Genomic DNA, 21,233 nt, shown 5'->3' on the forward strand with positions numbered 1-21,233 from the left:
AGGATTTTCAAATCAGATGGAATGGGCTTCTTTCAGTGTTTATGTAGCAATAGCAGCATATTAAAGATATATTTAATGTTGCAATAGTTTCACTAATATTATGCTGGCATCATATTGTCTGAAATAACAAAATCAGAGCCCAAAGTGTGTGTCTTTTGGGGGAGAGGGAATGCACACATGAGCATTTTGAAGAAATATCTTTGACTGTTTAGACTATAGAGAAGTCAATAAAAGTTCAAACATCATTGGCCCAGTAAGTCTCAATTACTCTTTAAGGGCTTATTAAAGCTATTAAATCGTTTCAATGTATATTGAAACATATTGATGGATAGTCTGTTATGTGCCATATCATATTATCAGGAGACATTATGATGAATGAAAAGTGGTGTAGATATAAATCACATAAGAGATGATTTAAAAACACAAATCTTTTCTCTTGACAATATTATGTCAAGGAATGAAAGGAGAAGATCCTGATTTTGGATAAAGATTAGAAATAAAGCAACTCCTAAAATTCATCTGCAAAAGCATTAGGGCTGAATTTAAACCATGTGTAAGTGGATAAAAAACGGAATGGCAGAACTAAGTGATTTTAGTAGAGTTATACCCAATACACCGGATCTTAATTTGGCCCATTTGGAACAAATTCTACCCTCGTTTACACCCATGCAGCCTCACTTACTTCTGAGGGTAGAATGTAATCCTTAGGTCTCCCTCTCTGGATTGCGGAAGGGGCAGGGAAAAGCCAATGAGAAGATGCATCTGACCTATCAGCCCCAATCTTGCACAGCCTCTATCTGCAAGGCTCTGGCATTAGTTTAAAGCTAACCTGACCCCGCAGAATCCCTGGTATTATGTAGCCTCCATGGGTGCAGGGGCTTGCAAACTGCTTTCCCCTGTGCTCACAGGGTTGACTCTGTCCCTTCTGGACCGATTCTCTTCTCACTTTTGCCAGACTTAACCTAGTGTATCTCTATTGATCCATGGAGTTGCTCCTGATTTACACCAGTGCAAGTGAAAGGAGAATTAGGCCCTTCATAACTATTATTAGGAACCCAAGGTGGAACAGCAAACATGGTAAAGTGCTTTTTAAAATCTTTATTATGTGAAATATTTTAGAGTAAAATTCCTGTTACAGCTAACGCATCATTGCCTGATTTCACTGATGACAATTTGTGGATAATTATAATTATTCAAATAGGCCATGAAAAGCTTTAAAAAAAAAGTTCTAGCAGTGAATTGAACATCTCAGTCTAAACTTGCTAAATTAAACATGTGGGTTTCAGCAGAGGACAGAGCAGGGCTTTTGAAAACAACTTTTAATATCATAAAAATTGTCTCATAACGGCTAGATGACACTACTAGTTAACAGAACTGCTTCTCCCCCTGCAGGATTGTTTAAATCTGGATTGAATTGATTGCAAGTGAAATTATTTTGATGACAATAGATATCTCTCTGTAACACAAGCTCACCATGAAGTCTGGCAGAATTAGTTTGTCTGACTCAAATGCAGGTAGCATAATTATGAGAAGAAACTAACAAAAGTGTCTAGATTTAACCACAGTTATAAATGACTCACCTTTATAAGAATTTAAATAAACATGTTCATATTTCTTAATGTGAATTCTTATTCAAGAAAAGATTCAAATCACAAGACTGTTTACAACCCATGTTTAATATGGGGCTATTATAGCTGGCAGTGTTTATTCTTTCAGTACTATTTAGCATCACTAACGGTTCTTTGTTTATAAATTATGAACCTAATTTAACTTTTAAAGTCTGATTTTTGTGCTGTGGAAGGCCATGAATTTATATACAAGTCAGTTTTTTCATGTCGTGTACTGGTGTCTGGTTGTGGTGCTTTTGTTTCTGGGTTTTGTTGTTGTTGTTGGAACTAAATCAGTGTTGCTATGTAAGCCATTAAATGTATTGCTCAAAGATTGTTCTGTAATGAACTCCATCTTTCAGCGTACAATTGAACAACGGAATGAGTCTCAGAAAGGCAGAACATGAAATAAATCTCCATATACTTTACAATTTCATATTCTTTAATATTCTTTTTTGTGAAAAGATATTATTATGGGTCTGTCCGTCAGTATAGAAATTACTCAGTGCTTGAACTGGATGTGCACATAGGTGTCTGTGCCTTTACCCCAAGTTCATTCTGCTGCTAGGTGGAAAAAATGCTGAGTAAAAGTTGGAGCATTTTTCTCTGTTCCCTCCATCCCCCAGCTTGTGCCAACTTTATGGCATTTGACCTGCAATATATACATCATATAGTCAATCTTTTTTATGTCTGTACTTAAGGAATTAGGTACACTAGTTCTAGTGTTACCCAACAGGGGCAACTTGACTATTTCACTCCAGGCGGTGTAAGGAATAAATCAACAGGAACACAGCACTTCCATCTGATAAGATTCATGCAAGTAAGCGTGCTCTATCTAAAACTGCAGTTTTTTAGATTTAAGCATACACAAATATAATCAATAGGTTTAGAACATCCCAGATATTTACCTTACGTCTGGAACAGTATTGCGTAATTAACAGCAGGTTTACAGGGGCCAGTTGTTCACCCACCGGGGAGAAAGGGTGTCAGGAAAAACGTCTCTCAAGATGGCTTGAGAGGACTACTCCAAAGTACATTCTATTAGCTAATCTTTTATAACTAACTTCTACAAAACACATAGGCCATAATAACCCCGACTGGATCATCACTTTTCTAACTTTCAATAAACTTTTAATATCAGAGGCGTCTAGACTGAAGGTTTTCCAACCACCAAGGTTTTTAGTCTCAATTGTTTACTTATTTATCCCCTCCTCCCATTCTAATTAGCAGAAACTGTAGCTAGTTTTGACCTTGCTTCTGAAAGGTCCTGCTCCTGTCTCCAAATTAACCCTTCAATATGTGGTGTTTCATTACTTCAGGATGGCTGAATGGACATAATATGGTTGCAGTTACTTTGATCACATTCTGGGGTATATACACCCCTCAAATCCAGAGCAACACTAGAAGCAGGAAAACTCACCCCAAAAGAGATGCCTACCCCTGCCCCTAGACTGGAGGCATCAGTCTCAGCCCATCTCAGGCCTAGGTTTCAAGCAGGGCATAGAAGGGGGAACTGGGCCCTCCATCTCCACCAGGGCCCAGCCAATGGCCCCGGGGGAAGCATCACCAGCTGAGTCCTTCATGTGGAAGATCAAAGTCTGCCGCTTTGGGCTACTTCCTACCTCTGTTCTCTTTCAGCTCAGGGCATGGTCCCATACACTCCAAATAACCATGAGTTGAACAGAGTTCAGATGATCAGAGCCCCACAGGAACTGCCAGTTCTCAAAAAGGGTGAGGGGTTTGGAGAAAGCACTGCCTGTTGGCCTCACCAGCACCGTGGTCCCATCCCTGTTTCAACCTTCCATGTGACTTTTCAGGAAAAGGCCTGTCTTCCCTCCAATCTGTTCACTCTCTCCCATTTGCCTGGGCTTCTAAGCTCTTTTTAACCTGCTCCAGATGGAGCATGCTCTACAGGCCTGGGAGTCTGGGGCTACCTGGACCCAGGATTGTCCTTTAACCCCTTCAGACCCAGTGTGGTGTTCGGTACACCCCATCACATATCATTAATGAAAATATGAAGAAAATAAGTAAAGTGGAAGATTTATATGAATAGCATCTAATAGAGATGTTAGAGGTTCTGACCTTGACAAATAGTATTTAATAATCCTGCTTTAAAATGCAATCCCATTTAAGCAACTTCTCTTACATTAGGTGTAAGTGCTGCCAGTGGGGAATAGAGTTAATAAACGCCAAACAAAAATTCTACAAGAGGATTCAGTTCCTCTGAATGTTTGACCTTGTTTGCAGAGTTCAGGAAAGCATTACCGTATCTCCCAATCTGAAATTAACTCCATCCATCTCCACGTAGGAGAATGTCTGCAAAGTTGTGTCACGATGAATCTGCTCTTTCATGCTGGATGTGGAAAGGCGTGACCAAACCACCATGTACTGCATAGGCTGATTTGAGAACGGATGATGGTAAGCACATTTGAGATGGATATTGGCTCTCACAACCTCAGGAGTAATCACTGGTTGTAAAGTCAGGTTTGGGAGTTTTCCTGGAGAGAAAAGGGATAAATAGCATAACTGTTCTTTCATCAATTAGAAATGAACATAACTAAATGTGCCAATAATATTACATTGCTATTTTCTTTCAGTTCCATTATTTTGATATAAATAGAAAGAAAAATAGTATTTTTACTACAGTGAAAATAAAGAATGTAGCTAATCTAAAAATAATTAACAGTTGCTCTTACAGTTCTTGTATTTGACCTGTAATTTTGTCCTGTATATGAAAAGAATATGTCTGAATACAAATCATACATTTGCTATTAGTTAATTTTATTTAACTACCTTGGCAAATACCTTCAACTTCGGATTCCCCAGGAGCACAGGCCTTTGGTTTCAACTCTGTAACAGCTAAAGAAAAGGTATGCGAATTTACTATACTACAGAGATGAGTTGGTATATAAATGCTTCTTCCCCATTGGCCCTCAGAGAAGACCTAATTCATTGCCTCATGTAATGAGGACCCTTCTATGTTATTTTAAAATGTATTTGACACTCTACCAATAGATAGAATAGTATGGAATGTGTTGGTGCCCACCCTGGCTCACTCCCAGTACACTGTGGATAATTACCTCTGCTCTAAAAATATTTTCCCTTTTATATGCTTTAGTAAATAATTTGAGTCTAAAACCTTTCCTGTAAACCTTATGTTAAGAGTGGAAACAAAAAGTGTAATACTGGGAATCAATACATTATCCTTCCATCTCTAAAGGCCTAGTTTCAAATGGAACTATTTCAAATGGAACTGAAACAGAACTTTTTCAGATATTTTGAAGGGACTAAATTAAGGAACTTTTTGGAGGAATGTTTTGGGAGCCTGTGACACTAAGCACCCTGTTTTCACACCATAACCACTACTGTAACAATCTTTGTACAAAATATGCCTTGTGAGGTATTATTTGAAAACTAATAACTCACTGATCATTAATATTCTTGTATGATGTATGTATGCAGTGGGTATTAACAGTTATGGATACATGCTAGAATTATGACTAAAGTGTGTTTAAACCAGGCATGCCAGGGGGGGGTTGTAAACTGGTCTGCCTTAGATAAAGGAATGTGTATGTGATGCTCTGACTACCCCAGTCTTCAGGCAAAGACAATGAAAATCCACTTTTACATATTAGTTAAAGAAAAGCTATTAAGCTAAAAAATTGGGGGAAGAAAGAGCATGGAGCATCTTTCACTACCAGACTCCATGTTGCCTTTCTCATAGCTTGTCTTTGAGAGGTAACCTTGAAAAGAATCCATTTCAAAGATTTACTGGTCTATAATGAATGGGGGAGGGGGCAGGCTGAACCTCAAGTGATAAGCAATTGAATCAACTGATTGCATACAATATTACTGTATTATAAAAATATACAGAGTGAGGGCTTTTCTGAAAGCTAAGGGTACACTGGTGATTGAAATGTATGTATTAACATTATATGAGGAAATATGGACACTTAATGATATGTTTTATATCTGTGGCTAAATAGGGAGAAACTGGTTCCATCCCAGATAGGCGCGAAAGCAGCTATTTATCTGTCTCCTTGTAAATTAAGCATGGTGGAATCAAAACAATTGAAGCCCCATTTACATGCAGGGGGATGGGAAAAACAGCATCAGGCCATCCTGCCTCTTGAAACAAAGCCATTGAACTTTGGAAGATATATGCAAAGATGGGACCCATCTTTGGCATCTATCCCTAGAAAGACACAAGGGAACAGAGCTCTTGGAAGATGAAAAAGATAGCTCCTTCAACTGGGGGGGGGGAGGGGAAGGTGGGAGGGTACTGACGTCTCTGGGAACTGAATATAGGTGAGAAAAAAAGATCTTGAAGAAAGCCTGTATCTTGCTAGATTAAGTTTTAGATTTTAGGTGCATGTTTTCACTTTCATTTGCTTGTAACCCTTTCTAACTTTATCTCTTAGGATTTTAAGTGAGTTAAATCTATCTTCTTTTGTTAATAAATTTGTTTTTCTATTAATTTAAACCACAAGTGCTATGTTTGAATGAAAAAGAATGGTCACTCCAGTCAATGTGGCAGGCTGGTGGCTTTTATGTCTTTAGAGGAACAAATAGAACATATTATTTCTCTGAACTGTCCAGTAGAGGGCTGGACATTATAGTGTACATGGTTTTGGGAAAATTGAGGAATGGGATTATGTTGGGGGCACCCTGCAAGCAGTAATCAAGGCTGGTGGAAGGCAACAGGAAAGCTGTAGACAGGCTGCTGCGGTCAGAGCTGCTGAACCAGGACTGTTTTATGTATTAAGAGTTTTATATATTAAGGCCACAGATTTTAAAACATAATAGCATATAGACACTCAGGGTGTGACCTGCATGCTGGTAGTGAGCATCCCAGGTTGGGAGCTACAGCTGTAAAGCATTGTAAGGCATCCAGGGTTGTGAGGCAAGTGGTAACATAACCCTTTATAGGCCTGGATTGCACCCCGAACCCTGTGACTGAGCCCAAGAGATTAAAACATGAAACAGTTGTATCAGAAAGAAGAATCAATATGTTAACATCTTTCTAGGGCAAAAACATGAGGTAGAAAAGGGAACAGCAGTGTCTTAAAATAGGGACTAGGTAGCTAGAGGCTAATCCATTTATGAACTAAGGGAAGCTGCCTCAAAGTATGGGTCAGATCATGACTTTCTGCAGAAAATGATACAAGGGGTTGAGTTTAGGAAACCAACCCATGGGAGGGTGAGAGCAGGTTAAGCCTCTCTGTTCTCACACATACCTTTCCCAGCCATATCCACTTTCTGAACTTAAGAAGTTCCAAATGCATGGAGTTTCTGAGTTTTTCATGTTGAATGTGAAAAGTGCTGAATAGTTTTTATAGTTTTTGGCAGGAGAGGCATTAGCGCTACAACTCTTCCTCAGAGAGAATTTTTGACACACAGAGTGGATTTCCCCCCCTCCATTTGTTCCCTCCATGGCAAAACATGTTACCACCTGTTCAGCTTTTATTACTCCTTATCCAGTCTTTGGATCTTCTTCTGTGTTTGCAATGAACTGTCACCTACAGTATGAAAGTGTTATTCATGTAGCTCCCACACAGTTGGGCTTGTTGACTTCAGGATCTCTGATTAGTGATCTTGTGAGTCTCCCTGTGTGTAGGCAGTGCACTAATCATGAATCCAGACACGTGAGTGTGATGTTGTGCAGTCTATATGGTTTTATAAAAACATGCTAATAAGTGAATATAATGGAACTGGGATATGCTTCATGCAAAAGATCTCTTGTAAGGTATCATAACAAAACTTATAATCTACTGAGTGTATTTACCACTCTTGTATCTAAAACTAGAAATATAAAATATAACTGTGAGGGGTGGGCCATTAATGATCTTGATGACTCCCATTAACCAGGACCATTGTCTGCAATTGGCTGTGTTTTACCTGTAAGTCTTCCTGTATATGTGCGTGCTGGCAAGTGGGTAATGAAGTGTGATCATGTCACCTGAACTGAAATCCATCTTTAACCTGGTGCTTTTCCAGTGAGGGGGGTTGGAAACCCAGAGGGACAAAGGGTTCCCGCCTTATGCAAAAGATATATAAAGGGGTGGAAGAGAACAAAGGGAAAAAGAAGAGCCATCATGAAGAATCCCCTAGCTACCACCTGAGCTGGAACAAGAGCTGTACCGGGGAAAGAATTGGGCCCAGGCCTGAAAGGTGTCCAGTCTGAGAAAAAAACTTACCAAAGCATCTTTGAGGGTGAGATTATCTGTATTCAGTTTGATTAGACATAGATTTGCGCATTTTATTTTATTTTGCTTGGTGACTTACTTTGTTCTGTCTGTTACTACTTGGAACCACTTAAATCCTACTTTCTGTATTTAATAAAATCACTTTTTGCTTAGTAATTAACTCAGAATATGTATTAATACCTGGGGGAGCAAACAACTGTGCATATCTCTCTATCGGTGTTATAGAGGGCGAACAATCTATGAGTTTACCCTGTATAAGCTTTATACAGGGTAAAATGGATTTATTTGGGTTTAGACCCTATTGGGAGTTGGGCATCTGAGTGCTAAAGACAAGTGCACTTCTGTGAGCTGTTTTCAGGTAAACCTGCAGCTTTGGGGCAAGTCATTCAGACCCTGGGTCTGTGTTGGAGCAGACAGGAGTGTCTGGCTCAGCAAGACAGGGTGCTGGAGTCCTAAGCTGGTAGGGAAAACAGGAATAGAAGTAGTCTTGGTACACTAGGTGGCAGCTCCCAAGGGGGTTTCTGTGATCCAACCCGTCACAGTGAGAATGGCTGAAATACAGGACTGCTACTGTAGTGTGTAGATGAATGAAGTACAAAACCTCCAACCTAGAGGGAAAGGAGAATAGGGTGAACTTCCCTCCATCCCAACTGGAAATCTGGGTTCATTCTCCCATGGTTTGCCATTCCTGGTGTCAGTTTAATAGGAAGGCTAGCAAATTGAGGTAGTTGGTAAGGGTGGTTGATTTTTTTTTTTGAGAGGGGGGATGTCTCTGAAATTATTAAAAATTACTTTTGACACAATTTTTCATTTTTCAGAAAAACTTCAACTGTGAGTTTTTAATCTTTATTCTTAAAATTTTCCTTCTCAAAATAGAGGAAGAAATCCTACTTTATCTCAGTTTTTTTTATACCCTCTTCTCCTTTTTCCAGTGGTAAGGTTAAAAAAAAAAGTTGCTGAAAGTGAGAAAACAAAACTACTTTCTCCTGACTGGAAAAAGTTTGAACAAAGTTGAAAAAAAAGAGAGCATTTTTTCTCCCATTTTCTATTTTTTTGCCTTTAAAAAAACTGGAAAAATTAAAAACATGAACATTTTTAATAAAATGTTTTTCTAAAGGATACAACATTTTTCATTTCAATTAATCAATTCCATTTGGAATATTTTCATAATAAATAAATAAATAATTTTTTCATCATTGAAAAATAAAAGAGACACACTCTTTATATTGTGCCTAACAGTAAAGTGGTAATCCTAGTTTCTCAATGTGTCATGTTCATGAGAGCTAATATGCAAAAAAATGCTGAAATGGAAGTATGAAGGTATTTTTCCCTTTGAGAAAGGAGAACCATTTCTATCTGAATCTATATGCACCTGAACACTCTACAAGTTAAGAAGGTGTAAGTGAGTGAGCAATTGCTTTCTGATATTCCTTTGTCTCCTAGCTACAGAACAGAGGTTAGAGCTCTTGTAGTAGGCTGGAAATTATTTCTGACTAGAGTAATTACATAAATGTCATGAAAAGCTGTTATCTTATCAGATTTTTCTTTTCTTTTCTTTTCAGGGCTCAAGACTTATCTTTTTTGGAATACTGGATTACTTAAAATAAGAGCAAGTCTTAGATACACTACCTGCAAAGAAACAGAAAAAAAAAAAAGCTTGAATTAGCCACTTCACCACTTCAAACCAAAACAGAGACAAAGACAGTAGTAAAGCTTACATGTGAACTGTAAGCAAGCTAAGTACACTTCAGTAATATACACCAGATTACATTTAGCACTGGTAATAACAGCTATTCCTCAGGACCACATTGGAGTGCTGCAGATTTATTTGCTACACAGTCTGCATCTTACTAGGAGCAATGCTTGATTTGCAAGATCACTAAGATGTGTATTATAATACCAGGACCTTTGAACACATAGCAAGAGAGGCACATACCATGTTATTGATAAACAAGTACTTTACTAAACCTACCTTCTGCACAATAGCCCATGCATCCTTGAGTCGGTTGCAAGAGATAAACAAAGAATTCTCCACAGTTTCTAACTGAGATAGGTATCTGGAACAAACAACAGTCTTTGGTGCTTCCAAAGAAGAATTGCCAGGTAGCACAAGCCATTAGCTGCTTTTTTCCCCCAGGAAGCGGGAGGGATTCAGATTTTAGTGAAAGCCACACTGGAGCTTGTGTGCCACATTTATTCATCTGAGGATAAACATAAAAGAAATAATTTTTAGCAACCTACAATATATTCATTCAGACTTGTGTTAGCATTTTGTGTATAATCGTTTAAAAACAGGATTATCAAATCGTTCAAAACAGGAATTCACAAAAAATTGGGACACTAATTTGGATTTCATTGAGAGGGAAGATGAGTTTAGATAGGGATCATCTCTGTGTATGTTTACTTGAAGGAGAATGGTAGTGTTTTAAATGGAGTCCGAAAAGAGGGTTATCTGGTTTGCTAAATTCATTTTGTGCTGCATATGCTGCCCATGCCAGCCGACATGCCATCCCCCAACGTAAGAGGCAGGTTGGGCATACTGAGGGAGGGCTGTCGGGTGTATCGGGGAGGATAGAGCAGAACTCTACTATGTTTCCTCCTCCCACTGCCATAAGTTGTGGACTGACCTTATACAGCAGCAGAAGTTGCTGCTGCTCTAACTTCTGCTGGCTCCCTGCAGCCTCCATTGTGCCTGAGTTCTTTCCTTCTGATTGAAGGGTTGTTTGTATACAGTATAAAGTGTCTTACTTGCATTTCTTGTGTATTGACTTTGAGCTTTCTATGTGTCGTTTGAGTACATTAACTAGGACCCGAAAACATGAATATGGCCAATTACAAAACATATGTTGTAATAGGGCACTAGGTTTTGGGGGTGAGGGGCACTTGCACACATCACAGTATTCCTGTTAAGCTCCTTTAAAAGCAAGAGCTGTAGTTACAAGCACATGACTGAGCAAGCATGTGACATACAGAAAGTCAGTCATAAGATTTCTTTCCTCTTAGGCAGAGGCAGCAGACAAAAGAGATCTAAAATCAGGGAAGCCCTAGGGTGGGTTGTTCTGTAATAGTCAGGAAGGGAACCTAAAAGGTAAGTGGTGTCTTCCACCACTCCCAGCTGGTAGGATCTGGAAAGGCTTCAGGAGGTTGGAACCCAGTTATTTGAATTCTGTGATGTTGTGGTTTTGGAAACAGAGGAAGTTCTGAAAACAAGGATGTGAAGAGACCTGTAGCTGGGACTGTATATTTCCATTCTCCCACTGGTGAGTCTTCACACTTGCCTACATATGTTTTACAAATGACAAACATAAAAGGGAGTCCAAGTCTTTCAACCATCTCAAAGATGTAGACATTCCCATGGAGGACTGATGTCCATGTATAGTCTATGTAACTGATCTCTTTCTAGCATTCCTATCACCACAAAATATAGGTGCAAACTGTACTGTATTGATGATCTCATTTCTTATTAACAGCTTACATTGTTATGCCACTCTTTATCCCAAAGGATCCACAAGCACTTTACAAACTATACAGTCAAGGTCATGTAAATGTTATTGACTTGCAGGGGGAGTGTTATCTTTTTTCTCTGTTAGATTTTGGATAGGAAGGGAAGAAAAAACATTTCATATTGAAACAGAAGAGGTAATTTAGGTAGGCAGTATTTACTCACATATATTTGCATTTCCTGGGACATTGGGTTCGATATTGGTGCACTTGCGAAAAATGCCATGAGATCTCTAATGAGACAAGGTCAGGAACTCAATTTTATATCTCATCAAAAGGATATTATGTGACGACATTGGCTTGGTGTTGACTCAGAGTGAAAAGTGGCCCCTACAGAATGCCATATTATACCCAGCTGAGCCTTAATTTTTTTGTGAGGTTCGTGAGGCCTGAAACTGCTTATCTTAAGCAATCCAATGAGCTCACGGCCAAAACTAGCATTGTCTCAGCCTGTCAGCAGAATAAAATCTTAAAATATGAATGTGAAGATTTGTGTTTTCTAGATGTTTCAAATTACTACCAAATGGTATTTTTAAAATAATTCATCAGTTATAGTCTGTGCAAGTGAGAGTTTCTCTTTACTTTGTATTTCCCAAGTCAGGGAGGGTGAATAATTCTACGTTAATCTGAGAGTTATATGAATTTCCATGCAAAGTGAAACTGGTCATTTGGGGCTTTATACCAGGGTTGAAACATGATATTTAGAAAGTCATTTTCCACTGGTGCAGATTTTCTAGTTCCTGCTTAAGCAAAAACAGCTCTTTTGGAGCAAAAGTGGAACTTATGCATGACAGTACGGTGAGCTCTGAGGTCAAAGGATAAATTATGCTCACGCCAATACATTTCTGCCTAGTGAATCTTAACTGGCAGTCACACACCCAAGAAGATATAGCCAGGGAAAGGTAGTTCTTCATGAGTGCTGGAAGAAAAATGGTTAGGAAAAAAATGGCCTTCTATATGGCATGGTCTCATTTTCCTTTGGTTCCAGTTATTATCATCATGCTTCAGACAACAAAGTTGTAAAATAAAGGTACTTATTTTTAGTTCTGAGTAATGCAATAGGTGAGTATGGTGTTTTACAGAAATATAGAAGCCTGGAAGGAGGAGTTTACAGTCTAGTGTCCCTTATTCTGCAAGCAGGCAGACCCCTGTGCCCATGTAAATCCCCCTTGAAGTCAATGGGGCTCACAGTTGCAGGAGGACACCAACAGGGAGCAGCTTGCCAGATCAAGACATAAGTTAGGACGGAATACAGACAAAGGAAGAAGGAGAATGGGTGTTAACTAAAATGCTTTAACTTGGGGTTTTAGGTGAGCACATTGCTTTTTAAAATTTCATTTCTCATTTATTAATTTGCTTATGTGCCAGCTGTGTTTTCTGCACTGTACAAAACATAGATATTAGGAAAGTCTGGAGAGCTTATGGCTTAAATAGTGATATTTAATCTAAAATTACTTTGATTTTTTGATATATTTCTGAGCAGGCAGTGCTAATGACCAAGAGGAAGGAATGATCAACTTAAACTAGGATTCAGGGGAGAAGTCAGATGTCCACTACAACAAAGAAGAAAGGAACAATTCAGGGAAAAGGGCAGATGTCTGGGGCTCAACAATACTCCCTACTTCATACTCACTTCATGACCTTGCTAAGACACTTAGGCACATAAATACCTTTGGGGATCTGGGCCTCAGGTCTTGATCTTCCTCTTACTCATGCAAGCCATTGATTTCAATTATATTACTAATGTGATGAAAGGTGGTGGGTCTGGGCCTTTAGATTTTCTTTGCCTAAGTTTAAAATGGATGCAATTATTTATCTACCTCACAAGTGCTGAGATACCACAGAGATAAGTACAGTGTAAGAACTAGCATAGACTAGACAAAGCTGTTGTGAAGTTTAAAGAATATTCTAAAGCTATTATATTATTTATATTGTAAAGATCCTGAAAAAACGGTGCTAGATAAGGAGTTCAAAGTACTAGTATAAGCCTAAAGTCTCTGTCTCAGGAAAAGTATTATCTCTGTCAAGTCTCTAAGGACTCTATAGTAATGTGTTTTCAATTACAACATGAGGGCATGGACAATGAACTGTGGCCCACTATAAAAAAAGAGTGTAAGAAGAACAAGCCGAAACCTGTAAACCTACAGCTTAGTGGAATGCAAAATGGGAACAGCATGCATAGCAGCAGTTTTCCCTCCTCTTTATATATTGTTTTACCTCAGCAGCAGCCATACAACCTATTAGGAGCCCATCGCCAGAATCTTCAGTCATCCCCTGAAGTAAATTCATGACCAACTAACATGTCGAGTTTGCACTTCCTCTAGCTTGTCAAATAATGAGGACCGTTTGGAGGATAGGAAGGATGCTGTTGCAGAAAGTGTTCACAACACTGAAAACACTGATTATATAGGGTTACTACACGCTACGTGTTGCTACGGTGTACTTACGGTGTTGTTGCTGAAAAATACTATTGATCTTTTTATGATAAATAGATAATTTAACTCAGATAAATATCGATGTCTCAAGTGATAGTGATACATACATACAATATACTAAGTTTAGGTCAGATTCTAGTGATTTTCATAGATTATGTTGTTTAAATACATTAGAATGAATTATTTGAAGATCTGCCATATAAATTTATTTTTACATGTTCAAGTATAACTGGCCACAATATGTCACTGGGGCTCCACTATGGAAGAATAGTCGTGTGGTTAAGGCACTGGCCTGGCTCAGTTTTTTGGCAGTCTGACCTTGGGCAAGTCATTTAATCTTCCTGTGCCTTGGTTTCTCATCTGTAAAATGGGGGTAATGGTACTTCCCTACTTTCTACTGGTATTAAGAGGATAAATTCATTAATGTGGCACTCAAATATTGCATTGATGGCAGCCATATTGATAAGTAGACAGTCGCCAACAGTATTCTGGATGTTTTAAAAAAAAAAAGATGAAATGTGATCCAAATAGAAAAGGAGTTTGTCTCCACAACTCACTTGTGGGAAAATCAAACACCCAGATTATAAAATAGCATCCTCTTTTTCTATCTCTTTCTTTACTATAGCTTTGTGAATAAAATTAATTCTCAAGAACGTGTGGGAGCTACAACACTACCCTAAGAAAGTTATCATGTGAGTAAGCTTTTTGATATAGCACAATTCTGTCTTGCAACACCCCTGAGCTTCTCCTGAGTGGAGACTGGCAGTCAAACCCAATTGAGCTAAATGCTTTGCTATTTTTGTGATGTGCACAAATTGGGAACTGGGATGAAACTATAGACTCATTTTACACATGATCAAAGCCAGAATTCAAGAAGACTGGTTAATCTAACAAACTGTGACTGGATCGTTCATCTGGGCAGAGTAAGGCCCAGAGTTAGACCAAATTCCAACTTCAGGTACCTAAGCCCAAAATGTAGGCACCACTGAAATCCTCAAAACCCCCGCTCAGCTGCTGCCTAACTCCAGAGGCACCTACATTTTCACTATAAAATTCCCCTACACACCTAAGTTTCTGCTTCTGGACATTGACTTGAGGAGCACACTGCTTCAATCTAGGGTCCCAGATGCCTATCTCATGCAGTGAAGATTGGCATTCCATTCTCACTTTCTGGCCCAATGCATATTTAATTATTTGTACACAGGAGCACTCCTTCAACAAGTGAGATTCTCACACTGGAATAGTCCAGCGGGTAGGCCATGTTGCCTGGGAGATGGAAAACCTAAGGTCAAATCCCTTCTCCTCATCAAAGGGGCAAGGGGAATTGAACTAGGGTCTCCCACATCCCAGATGAGTACCCTAACCACTGAGTTAAAGGTTATAAGGAAGACTACTGCCTCTTCTTTCCTTTTCCCACCCCCAGTTGTTTTGTGTGGCATTAGGTATGCTCTGAGAGTGTCTGTCAGACCAGGCCCAACAGGAAAGAGAGAGAAAGGAATGCCTACTTTGAGGAGGCTGCCAGGGCTTAGGTATGAAATAGGTGCCAGCCATCAATGTGCATGCCTAGTGGCCGAAAGGTAGGTGTCTTGGTTACTTTAATGTCAGAAATGAGGGACTTTACACTTCTCCAGGGTCAGGCAGGAGCTGAGTGGGGGTTTTGAGGATCTCAGTGACACCTAAATGTTAGACTTATGTGCCTAAATTGGGAGTTAGGTACCCAAGTACTTTTGTGGATCTGGGGCTTACACCCTTAGGCCCCAATCCTGCAACATAAGGGAGGCTTCTTCCTTCTCCCCACTCTCCTGCTGATTCATATGGAGTTAGGCATGTGCCACCACTGTTCTTGCAAGAAACAGCTTAGGCATCTCAGTACAACCTGGACTTACGTGTCAATGGCCATGAGAGGGGTTGAGCTTAGGACAAGAACTCACAAAGTTGGCATCTACTATTGGCTAGCTTAGATGGCTCTTTGTCTAGTGTGCTGGGTTTTATGGATCTCATTCTTAGGTATCTATCTCGTTCCATGCACTGTACAGAGAGTTTAGGTGCCTAACTCAGGGTTTATAGATTCCATGGGGTGGTTATAGCTGGAAAATCCCCAGCTGCCCTGTTAGGAGCTAGGGGGTGAAGATTACTGTGAGTTTACAGGAATCTTCTCAATTGTCTATATAATTTTCAGTAATGTACTAGACAGTGAGCCCAGAACAGGTGTATTTTTGATTAATATCTCCATAGTAGATCACCTGCATTTGATTAATCAACTTTCAAAGATTTACTGGGGCTTGCAGCGATTAAACTTAATGCAATAAATTATTGGAGTAAACCACATTGGTATAACCCCCAATTTACATCAGTGCAATACATCTGCATTAGGGGTTTTGCAGTGGTGCAATTTACATCAATGAAAACTTCTCTAAGATTGGAGTATGTCAACAATAACCTCCCAAAATGATACCATTGGGAAGAGGTAACACAGTCAGCCAAATCCACTGAAGGTCTTGATGTCATGGACTTCAATGGGAGTTAGTGCTCAGCACCTCTTGATTTTTCAGCTCAATAACAACGTTTAGCACTTTACCAACATTATCTAATTAATTGTCCCCTGCTTCTATGAGGTAAATAAATATTATTAAATAGTCTTAATTCATAATTAGGCAACCACTAATCTTTTAAATTACTCAGTTCAAAAATCCTAAATAAAACAAAAGTAAATTAACTTCCGCATTTCCAATAACAATGGAATGCGCCTTTACTTTTGCTTCATCCAGTGGTATCTCTTTCCATTTAGTAGCGGTTTGGACAATCGACTGCTCTGGCTTATAAAGAACCTAGAAATGTCCAATCACTGCCCAAAGAATTTAAGTTTGATTGGTTCTGTCACTTGGGGAATGCATTTAATGTATGCTATTAAAAATAAGTGGTGCCATGTGTGAGAAACACATTTTGTATTTAGTTGGAGATAGGTGGCTCTTTGGTACACAATTGCATGGTGGTTACATCACTGTGATATTGCATCTATTATCCACAAAAACTTTGCTTTGGCTTTGCTTTCAGATGCTTTTTCATAGTAATTTTTGTAAATAAATGTACCTATTTCAATGTGAGGCACCATAAAATCAGTTTAATATTCAGGGCCACCAGTATTTATTACTTAATCCTGTATTTAAGCATTTGCTTTTATACAATACAGGTGAAAATTCTGGTTTATGAAAGAGACTTTGTGTATTCCTGAGAAACGAACATGAAGGACAAAACCTCTGGTTCACATCTGTCATTATGAAACAGTATTGGTATCTGAGGTTGGTGTGTGTGCAAGAAAGACAGAATTAGGAAATAATACACAGATTTTTAAAAATTGTAATCCAGGGAGAGGTTGGATTAACAAAACAAAAGAAAAAATAGAGAATAACTGAGCAATTGCATTTTTATTTTCTTCACAAAATCTACTATAAAGAGCTAATCAGGAGAGGGTGGGACTTCAAGTGAATCTGAGAACAAACAGAAACCCCATTTTGGTTTTATTTCACACCAGTGAGTAATGCCTATGCCTAATTTTAGGAGTTACTTTGTGATGCAGAAACCTAATCACAGAGGAAATATTTTCAGCCTTGTGTGAGGAAAGCTCTCCAATTTCTGTATTAGAATTTAAAATGTCTCCAAAGGTGGTGAATATTTTGCCAAATTCTGGAATGGCTTTGTATGCTGATTTAGAAGATGGAAATTCTATAAAAAATCCCAATTCTGAAAGTAATATTAAATGACTAACAAAAAAAAAAAAAAAAAAAAAAGGAATTGGAGGCTGCCTGTAACAGGGTGCTTGCCCCTTAGCCAACCTGAGATTACAGAATTAGCCACACTTGGAAGAGATCAGGGTGATTGCCCCCATAAGAACAGCAAAAGGCTGCAATGAAGGGGAGAATTCTCAGTAGTTAGACACTGCTTGTGTAACATAGGTGCCTAATTGGGAGATATCTCTTTAAGAGATCTATTGAGGGTGGGTGGATAGAAGTGAGTTGTTGTTAGGCAGGTGCACAATTAGCACTCACATCTGGAAGTTTCTGGAATTGGGTGTGATAGTTTTGGGAATGCTCAATAGGTTCCCTGTAACTGGACTCAAACTCCATGAGGGCAAGCAGTCAGGGCAGCTGCTTTACAAAAGGTCGTGCATGGGCTGGGAGAAGCTGAACCCAGGAGCAAAAAGCAGACTGTTTTCCCTAACTCTGAAGCATTTTGCAGCAGGGTTTAAAAAAAAAAATCTATATACTTAACTGAGTGATTGGTTAATCAGCTGACTGGCTAACAGTGATTTCAGCAGAGGAAGTCTGCATGGATTCTAGTTTAAGATTCCTACAAGCAAGTGGAGGGAAGATGTTGGTTTTGACTCAGCAGACTGTACAGATTTGGTGATCAAAGACTCTAAGACTCAACCTCAGCTTTTGGGAACTCTGAGTTTCTTCTCACCGTGTTTCTGTGCAGACTGACTTGCTTAGATTTAAGTTGTTTTCTTTATTTATGTTTATGTATAACGGTGAAGATAATCTATGTGGATGATAAAGTAGCCATGTTATGTTGTAAAAATTAAGTTATTATTATTTATGTTTCTTTATCATAAGATTTTATAAAGTTGGTACTTAAGAATTAAGTTCCTTTTGTTCCTTTGACCCTGTAATCCTTACTGAAAATCCTTAGGGTATGTCTACACTACCCGCCAGAGCGGTGGGCAGCGATCGATCCAGCGGGGATCGATTTATCGGGTCTATAAATCGACCATCAGCCGCTCTCCCGTCGACTCCTTTACTCCACCACCATGAGAGACACACGGGGCGTCAACGGGGGAGCGGCAGCAGTCGACTCACCATGGTGAAGACACCACGGTAAGTCGATCTAAGTACGTCGACTTCAGCTATGTTATTCACATAGCTGAAGTTGCGTAACTTAGATCGATTTTCCCCCGCCCCCCACCCAGTGTAGACCAGGCCTTAGAGACTGAATTTTGGGTGTTCAGCTGCTTTTCTATGAGAGTTGGGGTTTTTTTAGGCACTGGAGAAGGGCAATGAAGTGAACTATAACCCACCCAAAGGTTTCACTAGGAATGAGCAGGATCTAACAGAGAATCAAGACTGAGGTAGATCTACAGTTGACATGGTGCATCGGCACAGCTGCGCTGCGGTGGTGCTTAAGTGAAGACACTCCTACACTGACATGAGAGCTTCTCCTGTCAGCATAGTTAATCCACCTTCCCGAGAGATGTTAGCTGTGTTGACAGGAGAAGCTCTCCTGTTGACATAGCGCTGTCTACACTGGGGGTTAGGTGTGTCTAACTACGTCGCTCAGGGGTACCCCTGAGTGATGTAGTTATACCGATATAGATCTGTAGTGTAGCCCTGGCCTGAGACTCAAGCCAGGTAAGATCTCGGAGTCGTTTGCCAAAGCAGGAAAGGCCCCAAGCAGGAAGGCCTGGGAGGACAAAGAGAAACCTTTGTGTGGACTTTTGGATGACCGTGAAAACTTTATTTGGAGTGTTTATTAATGTAATAAAGCACAACCTGAGAAGGGATGGGAATGGACAAAATTGTTTTTGAGTTTCTTGAACAGTCCAAGAGGGGAAACTCAGGCAGACTGCTGGTAGTGTGATCCTACACCATGAGGGGGCACATGGGAGGCAGACAACCAGTTGTGCTGCCCATCACAGATGGCTGAGGAAGATTCTACACATTTCATGGAAAGACAAAATAATAAATGTGAGAGTAAGGGAAATGACAGAGCAGGACGTTAGAAAATATCATCAGAGAAAGAAGGTTCAGGTGGTTGGGAGACATGATAAGCAAGCACTGAACAGGATACCCAAGAGAAGAATGAGAAAGTGAGGAAGGCCAAGGAAGAACTGGTGGAAAACAGTGACAGAGGATATTGAATGTGCTACCGTCATCTGGGAAGAAGTGTCACAGCTAGTGGGTGACTGTAATCAGTGGAGGAACTGGACTGCCTTATGTGTCAGCAGCACAGGCGGATCTAAGGTAGGAATTTGGGTATGATTATGACTAGACATTGCCAGTAGTCTCTTAGGGTACGTCTACACTTACCTCCGGGTCCGGCGGCAGGCAATCGATCCCGGAAGTGCTTGCCATCGACGCCGGTACTCCAGCTCGGCGAGAGGAGTATGCGGCATCGACGCGGGGAGCCTCCCTGCCGCGTCTGGACCCGCGGTAAGTTCGGACTAAGGTACTTCGAATTCAGCTACGTTATTAACGTAGCTGAATTTGCGTACCTTAGTCCGAAGTGGGGGGTTAGTGTGGACCAGGCCTTAAAAGAAAAGTGACATAAACCCCAACACTGAACTTTCCCAAACCATCAGGACAGATAAGATGGTTGAACTGGTGCTGGTATATTGATAGAAACCACTGACCGACAAGATATTCTGACTAGGAATTATTTGGAAAGATCTGGACATCAATGACTCTGCTGGTCTAAGCCAGTTTAAGGGACTACAATAATGGAGATAGTCCATTAACAATACATATGAGTCCTTGTGCTGAAGAAATCTGGCTTCCTTCTACCACATAGAATGTATGTTAGTGGTGATGATTCTAAATGTTGTGTCTTCTTTGTTTATAATAACTCTAAGCTGCAAACATTAGGGCTCTTTTGAGAAGCAATGACTGACTAATGTGTGGTGTATCAAAAGTATTGTTACTGGCCCCAGATGCAGTCATCATTTGGAGAATCAAATTGTTAGTTTATACTTTTCCTAATGGTTGCAGAGTACAATCTATGTTCTTTTTTTCTATGGGTAAATGGGCAGGAGAAGCCACAATTCTGACTGCATGTGATGGGCCTCAGTGTTCATTGTGGGCTAGTGTTGCAAGGTTTGCTAGTTAAATGTCATTCATGTTGCTTTCCTTGTGTTTTCATCACACATTAGTCATGTTCATTGCTTCTCAAAACAGCCTATAATTCACGAATTGCTCTTCTAGTGGGATATAATGTCTGTGTTTATTGAGGATCATCCATAATGTTAGCAGGTGATGCTCTGTTATCTAGGGTTACCATCTTTTAGTTTGTAAAAAGGAGGACACTCCATGGGGATCCAGCCCCGCCCCAACCCCGCCCCAACCCCGCCCCTTCCCCCGACCTCAGCCCTGCCCCAACTCTGCCCCCTCCCCTGAACGCTCCACCCCCTGCTCCTCCCCCTCCCCTGCTTCCCGCAAATCAAATGTTCGCGGGAAGCCTGAAACAGGGAGGCAGCAGGTAAGCTGGGGCGGGGTGCGGCACGGCTCAGTCCGGCCCTCCTGGCCGAGCGGCTCCCTTCAGCGGCCGGCCCAGGCCAAGAGGCTCTGGCCCCGGCGTCTCCCGCCCGGCTTGGCTCGGGCCCCGGGGCTCGGGCACTGGCCCCCGGCCCCGCGACCCCGGCTCGCGGCTCCGCGACCCCGGCGCCCGGACCCCGGCCCGGCACCGCGCCCCCCGGCTCACGGCCCCGCGACCCC

The 21,233-nt window shown here is 40.4% G+C and overlaps 1 protein-coding gene across 1 annotated transcript in view; it reads right to left on the bottom strand.

Annotated features, from left to right (window-relative positions):
* Positions 1 to 21,233, bottom strand: part of LOC117885140 (von Willebrand factor D and EGF domain-containing protein-like) — a 263,371-nt gene that overhangs the window by 173,935 nt on the left and 68,203 nt on the right. Inside the window, exons 3-5 of the mRNA XM_034786325.1 lie at positions 9,786 to 10,014; positions 4,401 to 4,466; positions 3,873 to 4,105 (exon numbers count right to left, since the gene is read on the bottom strand). Of these exons, the coding sequence (XP_034642216.1) occupies positions 3,873 to 4,105; positions 4,401 to 4,466; positions 9,786 to 10,014 (528 nt within the window). The remainder of the gene's footprint in view (positions 1 to 3,872; positions 4,106 to 4,400; positions 4,467 to 9,785; positions 10,015 to 21,233) is intronic.

This window comes from Trachemys scripta, chromosome 11 (assembly GCF_013100865.1).
Source record: "Trachemys scripta elegans isolate TJP31775 chromosome 11, CAS_Tse_1.0, whole genome shotgun sequence".
Classification (NCBI taxonomy): Eukaryota; Metazoa; Chordata; order Testudines; family Emydidae; genus Trachemys; species Trachemys scripta.